General features: G+C 37.7%; 1 protein-coding gene across 7 annotated transcripts in view; it reads right to left on the reverse strand.

Moving 5' to 3' along the window:
* Positions 1-12,044, reverse strand: part of kdm4c (lysine demethylase 4C) — a 398,176-nt gene that overhangs the window by 338,151 nt on the left and 47,981 nt on the right. For all 7 annotated transcript variants that reach the window (XM_062971935.1, XM_062971934.1, XM_062971936.1 and 4 more), the window contains one exon: positions 19-68. In XM_062971935.1, the coding sequence (XP_062828005.1) occupies positions 19-68 (50 nt within the window). The remainder of the gene's footprint in view (positions 1-18; positions 69-12,044) is intronic.

The raw sequence follows: 12,044 nt of genomic DNA on the forward strand, positions 1-12,044 counted from the left end.
TTGTGGAAACAACCTTACCTTGAGCTAGTCGCTCAAGTCGTTTTCCATGTTCTGGAGGGATAGCATACCTGAAATTGACATAAAAGAAAATATATGAAACGCTTTTATTGGCTACTGTTAACATACAAGAAGGGAATTTTCACAGATACGATGCTAATAAGAGAAACAAAATATTTTAATGGATTTTAATGCTACTTTGCTTCTCAAATTAAAATGTAAAGTTGAATTTACAGTAAGCTTTTTAAAAGTAAAACAAAAAAAACTCAATTAACTAGAAACAAAAAAAATTAAAACCACTAAAAACAAAAAGTTGAATAAAGGTCTCTCAACACAGGAATGGATAAAAAAATAAAGCCTCCCCCAAAGGTTGTCTAATTTAACACTTTAGAAAGATGGTGAAACAAAAATTTAAAAGCGTCCAGCAACCTGTCTTTGGGAAAAGGTTTTTACAATAATGGCAATACCATATCTGAAAAGGCCATGCCTTTTTTCTGATCCACCATATCAAAACTATATTGATGGAAGAATTAGGAGATAAATGAAGTGCAAACTTTCAGGAATTCATAAAGATGCTTTATACAAAATTAGAAAACTGGTCCAGCTAGTACAGTCTTGTCAACTTGACCAACAGGTTTTTTTAGAGATATCAGGAAAGATTTTTTCCAGCTTTACCTGGCATTGCTGCAATTTCAACCTTTTGCTTACAAAGCATGCTTTTACCCTAAGCTATATACCCTTCAATACAAAGATAGTATTTCATTTATGTTGTTTCATTGCCTGTCACCGAAAAATGTATTAGAAGTGGAGAATTGTATTTCTAGAGGTCTCCAAGAAGTGCAATTCATTACCAAAATATGGTGAATCATAACACCCATTTGCTTTAAATTTATTACAAATTGGCAACTCATTCCTGTTTTCACAAGAAGGTGCTGTTCACAGGATGCTGCCTTCAAAAATTACATATACCTTGTTTAGGGCTTTAAAATTAATAAAGTCCAGGGATGTGGGAAAAATTATCATAGATCATAGATGACTGCTTGAAGAACCACAGTTAAGGCAAACAATTTCTATGGTATCATAAAGCTGAATGAATAGAAAGCTTACCAGCTGTTAGTAGAACAAGCGGAGATGGATAACGCTACCTTGTATCAAAAGACGTAGTCCCAAGGTATTTCATATTGAGTTGATAATGTCATATGAACATGGAGGCCTGAGCCCAAATAGTAGAGGTCCCATACAGAAACACCTCTGGACAATGTTGCAGAAACTGCAACAGCCCTTGCAGAATAAGATCTGATAGCTGTCAGGTCTGTCTGGTTAGCCAACAAATAGACTAACTTGATGGTCTATACTGCTAATTCCCCAGTCTCTATGAAGATACAGAGACTCATAGCAGGAAAAAAAGATAGTGTTAATAATCAAAATGATTTTGTCTTTTTATGTGAAAGGCTTGAGCCCATTGCACATCAAGACAGACCAATTTCTATAAAGTTCAGGAAAAATATACAGAAAATAATGTCTTGTTTCAAGGGGAAAACCAAGACTACTCTCAGTAGTGAAAAATATCCAGTCTAAAAACTACCTTGTTCTTGTAAAAGCAAAGTAAAATTGATCTGGGCAAATGGTAGATAATTCATTGGCCCTTCAAGCTAATGTCATGGATATCAAGAATACACTGTTCTAAGTAATCCATGAATTCCAACAGTTCCACCAATGGTTACAACAAAACCAAAGAGAAGAGGGACTTCCGGTTGGAGCTGAGGAGAGAAAGCCGCATGGAGCCTCAGCTCCGTGCATCGGAGATAGACGGTGAGGGGAAAGGTTATCTTCACCCCTCAAATTCCTCATCTTTGGGCGAGACAAAGAGAGGAGAGTGTCTGCCGGCAAAGAGCATCTCGAATGGAAAGCTCGAAGGCACAGAGAAATCCTCCCGTCTCCACGATCTCTCCGCATAAGGCTCCAACTCTTCTTCTCTTAAGTAAGCACATGATTTACGTTTATTTGATTTAGCACTGAGCACTGAAGCTATAAATAAGTTCCTTTGACAATTAAAAGCTTGGACTTTTCCTGCTGGAGATAAGATAATTTGCTAAGCTAACTCCTTGAGAGACAAGAGCCTAAAAGTATTGTATTCCAAAGTTTAAAAGCTGCACTGTAATACTGTGCTGAAAGAGGCAGGTCGTAACAAAAGACTATGAATATGCATGCTACTGACCATGCCTGATAGGAGGCTTGATCCAGATGTCTCCAATCCAGAAGATGTATAGTTGCAAGGACTTTAATTGAACTAAGATTCAGAAGAATAATAATTGGATTAAAAGACACTGTTTTCCTCTTATGTTTGAGGTTTAACTATACCTATCCCCACCACCACCCATCTTGGCAGATTCCTATAAGCAGCACTCTCCGGAATAGTTGTTTTGTCTACAGAACTGAACGGCCTTGAACGGCCTTGAGCAAGAAGGAGGAGAGAGAAGGAGAGGAAAAGGAAAAAAAAAGTCAAGATCTAGATACAAAAAGGAGTGGGGAAAAAAATGGATAAACGCTCCCCCAAAGTGACGGGGCCGGGGATGAAAGGCCTGATATCATCTTATGCCACAGTCCCTGCAGCATCTGAAAAAATAAAAAAACAAGTCTCCACAGCAGCAGCAGCAGCAGCACCTGACCAAACCCTCCTGGAGATTAGATCAATGTTTGAAAATCTGACACAAGCAATAGGAGCAGTGCAGCAGGACTTACAAAAAATTGCTAATAGGCAAGACCAAATGGACAATAAACTTGCAAAACTGGACAAAGACCAAAAATCTGTTAAAAAAAGAGTGGAAAGACTGGAAGAGCAGAGTCAAACCTATGAAGACCACCATGAACAGGTCTTAGATGCCATAGCGATGCAAGAATTGAAAGCCTGTGAGTGCTCTTTGAGGATACGAGGTCTTAAGGAGGGCCTGGAAAGAGAAAGTCTCATCTCTTTCATTGCTAATATGTTGGCAGGGCTGCTGAAAGAGCAAGATCTGGACATTATTCATGCTTCAATTTCGTCTTGTTTCAGAATCAACTCAGCCTTCGCAAGACAAAAAAAAGTACCTAGGGACTGTATAGTACAATTTGTTGCCAAAACATTTAAGGAGATAGTGCTGAAAAAACAATATGAAACCCCAATTGTGATTGAGGGAAAGAAAATATTAATGATGAAGGAGATCCCGGGAAGGCTTCTTAGAAAAAGGAAAGAATTCAATGCACTGGTGGTTAAACTGAAGAACAAAGGCACCCCCTTTCGTTGGCTCTTCCCAAAGGGTGTCTCCTTCTACCATAAGTCAAAGAGACACTATATTACAGATGCAGGGAAGGTTGAACAGTTCCTAAGGAAATATGCCCAGGACTTTCCGGGGGGAGAACAACAGCTTGCAGGCGATGAGAGCCAGGGGCACAGAAGGGGTAAAGGGGTGCCACAGGAAAGGAAAGAGCGAAAGCAGAAGGAGCAGGAGGAAAATGAGAAGGAGGGCACCCAGACAGATGAAGAAAAAGAAGAGGAAGATGAAGTTGAAGAAGTGGAAGAAGATGTAAAAAGTGGGGGAACAGACTAACAAATAAAGGGACATTAAGAGTAATGAACTGATTATTGGGAAATACAATATGTTTCTTTTGCTGACTGGGATGGGGAATAGGTGGGGGGATGGGATTGAGTAGATTCAAATGTCTGTACAAAATTTAAAAATCATGTCTTGTAACATTAACGGTTTGAATAATGGCTATAAACGTAAGAAAGTGGTTCATTTCTTGCAGAAAATCAAATCAGACATAGTGTGTTTGGTTGAGACACATCTGATATACAAGGATAGTCACCTGTTAAAAAGAGAAAGGCTGGGCCATTTATTCACAGCATGTAACAGTAAAAAGACCAATGGAGTACTCTTTTATATAAAAAAAGATCTGGCACCAGAGAAAATATTCTGTGATGAGGATGGCAGAATATTAATAATTAAAGTATATATACAAAAAGCCCCGGTACTATTAGTTGGAGTCTACGCACCAAACAACAAACAAAAACTGTTCTATAAAAAATTGACACGTATATTAGCAGAATATGGGGAAAAGGAAATGTTATGGATGGGGGATTTTAATGGAGTCATGGTGCCCAAAGAGGACAGAGATAGTAAAGTTAAAAAGGACAGGAAGGAAGGCCGACTCCCAGGATCCTTCCTAAGGGAAATTCAGTATTGGGAACTTTATGATATCTGGAGAGTCCACAATCCAACAAGGAAAGAGTATTCATACTATTCACATAGACATGGCACATCCTCAAGAATTGATCTGATATTTGGCACTAAGGAACTAGTGGGTAAAACAGAGAAGATTGAATTATTACCAAGAGTATTAGCCGACCATAATCCGATATTAATGAAATTAAGAGTGGGATATAAAAGAAACAGAGCCTGGAGAATGAATGATTATATTTTGAAAATTAAGTCACATAGGGAAAAAATTAGAATGGGGATTAATAATTACTTTAAGGACAATGCTAAAGAAGAAATGAAGGAGGGAATAGTCTGGGACGCTGGTAAAGCAGTAATTAGAGGGTTATTGATACAACAAAACTCAATCTGGTACAAAGGAAAAAATAAGGCCCAACTGGAGTTGTTATCAAAAATCAGGACAAAGGAATTAGAAATAGAAAAAGAAAAAGGTACAAAGACAAGACTACAAGGTGAACTAAAAAAATTGCACCAACAATACGAACAGCTAATTGCTAGTGAAATAGAAAGGAAAGTTATGTATAATAGATACAACTTTTTTGAAAATGCAAACAAACCAGGGAAATTATTAGCTTGGCAAATAAAAGATGCAAAGAAAAAAACATTGATAATGAGGATAAAAAATAAAGGAGAAACTGTCACCGATTCACAACAGATACAAAAACTATTCGAAGAATATTATGCCAACTTATACAAAAAAACTCAGGGGGAGATTAAGACAATCTCCCAGTATGTGGAGGAGACAAACTTAGAACAAATTTCAGAAGCAATGAAAGCTGACTTAGACAAACAAATTACACCAGAGGAAGTAATCAGGACAATAAATATGGCTAAAGTAAATAAGTCCCCTGGGGCAGATGGACTTTCGACCCTATACTATAAAACGTTTAAGGAAGAGCTAGTACCACAGTTGGTGTCAGTGATGAATGTGGTCTTGAAAAAGGGGGAACTTCCAGAATCTTGGAAGGAATCCATAATTGTTTTAGTCCCTAAACAGGATAAAGATTTAGACTTAATTAAAAATTATAGACCAATATCATTGCTGAACTGCGATTACAAAATATTTGCCACTATATTGGCAAATAGAATTAAGCAAGCTCTAGCACAGATCATTCATAAAGACCAGGTGGGGTTTCTCCCAGGAAGACAAGTAAATCAAAACATCAGACTGATATTGAACACCCTGGAAGTAGCAGAAAAAGACCCAAATAGAGATTTGGCATTGTTCTTTATTGATGCAGAAAAAGCCTTTGACCATGTTAGATGGGATTATTTGGAAAAAGTGTTAGAAAAATTTGAAGTTGGCCACCAATTCAAAAGGGCAGTAGGGGCTATATACACTAATCAAAGAGCAAGGTTAAACATCAATGGTCAACTATCAGATTACATCGACATACAAAAAGGGACCAGACAAGGTTGCCCGCTGTCCCCACTATTATTTATTATGGGTCTGGAAATCTTAAATGTCAGAATAAGAGAAGAGAAGGAAATTACGGGTTTAAAGATTAGTGACCAAGAACTAAAAATTAGGGCTTATGCAGACGATATAGTCTGTATTCTAACTAACCCACTACAAAGTATTAAAAAAGTATTGGACATTATTCAAAGACATGGTGACATATCAGGATTTATTATAAACAAGGAAAAATCTAAGTTTTTAGTAAAAAATATAGATGCTAAAAGCTGTAAGAAACTGGAGGCCGCAGCAGACTGCGAGGTGATCCCAAAAGTAAAATATTTAGGTATATGGGTCACAAACAAAAATATCAATTTATTCCAGGATAATTACGTCAAAGTATGGGAAGACATTAAAAAAGATCTTACTAGATGGCAAACAATCCCACTAACATGGATGGGCAGAATTGCAGTAATAAAGATGATGGTACTCCCCAAAATGCTATTCCTGTTTCAAAATATACCCATTATCAAAGGAATAAACTTTTTTGAGAAATTGAAAAGAAAGATTACAGATTTTATTTGGGCTGGAAAAAGAGCGAGGATAGCATACCGGAATTTAATTGATGATAAAGGAAGAGGGGGGCTAAGCTTACCCGATCTAAGGACCTATTACGAGGCTGCAGCTCTGTCCTGGATGAAGGAATGGATAAAATTAGAAAATAAGACCCTATTAAATTTGGAAGGATATGAATTAAGATTCGGCTGGCATGCATATGTATGGTACGATGGAGACAAATTAAATAAAGACTTTAATAAACATATAATTAGAGGGGGACTATTAGACATTTGGAAAAAATATAGAAAAGGTATGGAACCGAAAACACCCCTTTGGTTGAGGCCATTAGAAGCAGTTATAAGACCAGCCTTAAGTGTAGAAACAAGAACATATAAAGAATACCTTATTAGAGAAAATGAAGAATGGAAATTAAAAGGGCGGGAAGAATTGGAGATTAATGATTGGTTTCGATATCACCAATTGCATGAAAGATATAAAAAAGATATGAGGGTTGGTTTCGCAACTAAAAAATCAGAACTGGAAAGAATATGGGAAAAGGGAAATAAAGGGTTAATATCCAGATTATACAAATACATATTAAGTTATAATATGGAGGATAATACAGTCAAGACAGTAATGATATCCTGGGCCAAGGACCTAGGTAGGCCAATAGAATTGGATAACTGGGAGTACCTATGGAACAAAGAATTCAAATTCACAATATCTGGATCAATTAGGGAGAATCAATATAAAATGTTTTATAGATGCTATATCACCCCAGCAACATTGGCAAAAATAGATAAATCACAACAAGGTATTTGCTGGAGGTGTAGGAAACAGAAAGGGACATTCATCCACATGTGGTGGACGTGTATGACCATACAGGCATTTTGGGACAAGGTAATTAAAGAGACTAATAAAATGCTACATAATAAGATTAAAAAAAGCCCAGGATTGTGTCTATTAGGTCTACATAGAGAAAACAATAACCAAAAGGACCAAGAAATATACCAATATAGCTTTGCGGCAGCAAGATTGACCATAGCCAAAGACTGGAAAGGGGAAAAAGGTTTAACTAAAAAGGATTGGAGAGAAAGAATGCGGGAATATATGCTAATGGCCAAACTTACCAACAATAGAAAGAACAAAAGTAATGAGGACTTTTTAGAAACATGGAAGCTGGCCATAGCATATCTGAATAAGGAGTCAGTAACATAGAGGAGTTCCATTAGGAATTTAGGGTTACTATTAACAAGGATATATAAATTGGCTTAAAGGCTTCATAGTGCTTCAGGGTTGGAAGTCATGGTGAAGGGTGCACGGGTGTGGAGAAGGGGTTTTATTTTCTGTGGGATAGGGGTTTTGGGTGCGTGCAGGGTTTGTTGTGTGTAATACGTTGTATGTTTTTTGTTTTGTTTGAATATTAGGGTAAACTCTTATATTTAATTTCTAAAAAAAAAATAAAAATGAATAGAAACCTGGATTGAGAGTGGTGGATGACATGTGGAAAGAGCAGTTCTATATGTTTTGAGTAACAGATAATAATATGTACTGTGTTAGAATTGGCAGGCTGGTTGACTAATGTAGATATGCATGTACATTTCAAAATGATTGTTATCTGACTATATTTGCGATAATTTGCTGTTTTGTTATGTAACGTTTCATTAATAAACTGTTTACCCACAAAAAAAAAAAAACCAAAGAGAAGAAACATGACAGCAATGTTATCTTAACTAGTGGACAGAGCTGCAAGATGCCTTTGATAAAATTTTTAATCATCACATAGAGGCAGATCTTTAAGAGGTAGAACTGAAAGTCCTTTCATCATTTGGAAGTACAGTAGAGTCTCACTTATCCAAGCTAAACGGCCGGCAGAAGCTTGGATAAGCGAATATCTTGGATAATAAGGAGGAATTAAGGAAAAGCCTATTAAACATCAAATTAGGTTATGATTTTACAAATTAAGCACCAAAACATCATGTTATACAACAAATTTGACAGAAAAAAGTAGTTTAATATGCAGTAATGTTATGTTGTAATTACTGTTTTTATGAATTTAGCACTAAAATAACATGATATATTGAAAGCATTGACTACAAAAATGGCTTGGATAATCCAGAGGCTTGGATAAGCGAGGCTTGTATTAGTGAGACTCTACTGTATTGAAAAATGAAACTGTTTATAGTCACAGCACCAATGTATAGAAGGTTTTCTAAATGCTAGAAGAATCATGAAGATATAATAATTCAGGATGCTGTGATTCTCCAGACCATAAATTGAAGACAATCAATGTTGGGATGTTCCACCCTGCCATGAGACTGAACCTGCCAAAACAAAATCTGAGGTAACCGAATGCATTCCTCCAGGAACAGATGAAAAAGTATGATGAACAATGTTTGTTGCCCCTCCCTGCCCCCTCCCTGCTATTTTTCTAGCGAAAGGCTAAAACCTTTTCATTCAGGCTTTTAAAGAAGTTTTTTAGGACCAAGTCAAGAGGTGCTGTGGCTTTTGCTTTAAATACACTTTTAATCAATTTTAAGGATTTCAACTGTTAATTTTTAATTAATATCATTGATGTTTAATTCTATTTTAATGTTTGTATGTTTTTGGATATTACATAGTATTGACATGTATTTACTGTAAGCTGCTTTGTAGACAGAAAAAGTGGGATCTAAATAATAATAATTACCATAATAATAATAATGTTTGTAATAGTCAACAAAGAGCAACAAGAATCCTACAGGTGGCCTTCTCCTGAATCTTTAGCAACACTTTTGTTGGTACAAAACCATAAAGCTCTGGTCCTGATCAGACCATGAGAAAAAATCCCCTAAAGAGAAAGAGCTGATCACCACACTGCTTAGGTAGAAGTGAACTCATCTGTAATTGGGTGTTCTCATAAGGCAACAATGAGATTGAATCTTTCCCAAGACAGAGATCATTCACAAGCTGGTCCAACTAAGTGAGATCCCAATAAATAGACAGCTACAGGAATTATAACTGTGGGAATGTGCTATTCCCAAATCTGCATAGCTGTCAGGACCCAGGCTGCAGAACACCAATAACCATGCGCAGAGACCAGAATCTATCTAATATCTTTATTAGGGAAATATATAAAGTCAATAAAAACAAGTGTAGAATATAGTTCAGAAGTAGACCTTTCAGGAAAGGTCAAATATAGTCCAGGAAAACAATGTCCAATATATGATATTAAAGTCCAAAGTTATAATCCACTTCACCGAAACACACACTATTTGGCAAGCAATAGTGTGGGGAACTGTCCATAGTCTTTGAGGCTTAAGGTAAATCCGAAGGAAACTGGAAAACAAGGCTTGAATCAGAGAAGCAAGGTCCGTGGTTTAAAACGCAAGGCAAGGCAAGACTTGAAACTTGGCAAGATCAAACTTGAAACAAGGCAAACATGAATCAAAAACTGAGTCCATAGAAGTCCATGGTACAAGGCTGGGCTGGAAACTTGATCCGGGATCTGGGAACTGGAGTACGAAGTCTACACACGATCTCACTCCTCAAGCCGACGAATTGACTCCACAAGGATTTCTTTGCTGGCAAACACCTATATAGGATCTTGTTTTCCCGCCAAGGAACACTTTCTCTGGGGAACAAGAAACGAAACCTATACTGTGTCCAGATGCATGACTCCTTAAAGTTTCCCAAGGGAAACAGACTTAATCAGCTAATTGTCTGGCAGCTATCCTGGCGCTCCGGCGAGTCGCCTCTCGAGCGCCCCTATCTTGATTATAATAATCCCGGCGAGAAAATGGGGGAGATTTCTGCTCAAGGCTTGTTTGGCTGACTTCTTGTGGGCAAACATCTTGCAGGTGCAAGGGCTCCAAATCTGGCAGAAACGGTGGGAAACCCAAGTTTTCCTCTTCATCTGCCACAATAGTACATGGAACAGGACTACATGGCCCATGAGTCATCACAATAGCCAATCTGAGTGAAGTTTTTGATCTCAGACAACCGTCATGTCCGACACCACCAAATCACTCATTTGTGATTCACTCTGAAGTCTTTCAGTATTACCAGCAACTACAACACATTTATATGCAGTTCTTTCTTAGCTACTGACCATCCTCAATGAACAGTAAGCCTATTGTAGTGAATGCCCTATCCAGAACAAGACACACCTGTCCCTTGAACCTTAGTTGGCCTGGGATCTGTGTAGACCAGCTTGTGCACCAAGGCAGGAATGAGTATGGGCAGGTCAGTCTTCAAGGGAAAGGAATAGCAGTTATACCAGTCAAAGCTGGTTAAAACGTAAATAAGTTAAAATAGATTTTCTAAAGTTAGTAGTATCTTCCTTTTCAAACAATATGAGCACATGTTGCCAAAATATTATTTTAAAGTAAAATCTCTGTAGTAATAGGCATGTAATATTACCATTCACATATTATTTGATAGGTATAATCCAGTAAGTGAAACACTTACAAGCACCACAGATGTCAACAGGAGAGGCTTCAAAATATGTTAATTGCTTCATTATAATCACCAAATTTCAACAGATCACTAGGATATGATTTGGGATCTAGCTCTAAATGTATCACATCTTTGGGTTTTGAAAAGTGATGTGAAAATACTCATATGGGGTACGAAAAACCAAAAGTGGAGAAAAATTTTGATAACCATTTTATTAGATCATCCCTGATTAAAGTATGGAATAAATATAAAAACTATTTTTACACAAAGATACCATTCTGGCTATTTCACTAAGTTCATTATTCTTCTTGGCCCACGGGGGGAACCAATGACACTGTAAGTCATAGTCTTCAGGATATCTTAAGGGATTATGAGGCTCTGGGTAGGAGTCTGAAGCACCTATTGCCAATTCATTTATCCTTCCAGTTGAAGGATAAGTCCCAGGAAGGAAAAGAATAATCACGGACATGAACTGATTCCACAGATGGTGCTGCTGGGCATAATTTGGCTTCTTGGACCATAGTCTGCAGTTTCATGGAGTTGTACTTCTGGCAAGTGATGGGTTGCTCACAGTAGTTGACATAATTTTTTGCTAAGAATCTCACAAATCTTATCAGGAGGGCTTTAAACTGAGTTATTGGTGTGATAAGGGGAAACAGAATTCTTGAAAGCAGGATAGTCTAAGTGAATAAGTGAATAGTATAAGAACCCAATAGTGGGAAGGGGGACTTAAGGGAGAAGCTAGAGGGAATGGCCTGTGATCTTAGATGTCTCTACACTAATGCACAGAGTATGGGAAATAACAAGATGAAATGAAATTGAACTTTTAACACACACAGCAAACATGTCATAACATGCATCACTGAAATCTACTAGGATGAATCTCATTAATGGAATGAAGGAACAGACTGAAATAATCTATTTCAGAGAACTAGGCAAACTTGGAAATGCCTATAGAATCATAGAATCATAGAATAGTAGAGTTGGAAGAGACCTCAAGGGCCATCTAGTCCAACCCCCCGCTAAGAAGCAGGAAATCGCATTCAAAGCACCCCCGACAGATGGCCATCCAGCCTCTGCTTAAAAGCCTCCAAAGAAGGAGTCTCCACCACGGCCCGGGGGAGAGAGTTCCACTGCCGAACAGCCCTCACAGTGAGGAAGTTCTTCCTGATGTTCAGGTGGAATCTCCTTTCCTGTAGTTTGAAGCCATTGTTCCGTGTCCTAGTCTGCAGGGCAGCAGAAAATAAGCTTGCTCCCTCCTCCCTATGACTTTCCCTCACATATTTGTACATGGCTATCATGTCTCCTCTCAGCCTTCTCTTCTGCAGGCTAAACATGCCCAGCTCTTTAAGCCTCTCCTCATAGGGCTTGTTCTCTAGACCCTTAATCATTTTAGTTGC

The sequence above is a fragment of the Anolis carolinensis genome, chromosome 2, assembly GCF_035594765.1.
Source record: "Anolis carolinensis isolate JA03-04 chromosome 2, rAnoCar3.1.pri, whole genome shotgun sequence".
Classification (NCBI taxonomy): domain Eukaryota; kingdom Metazoa; phylum Chordata; class Lepidosauria; order Squamata; family Dactyloidae; genus Anolis; species Anolis carolinensis.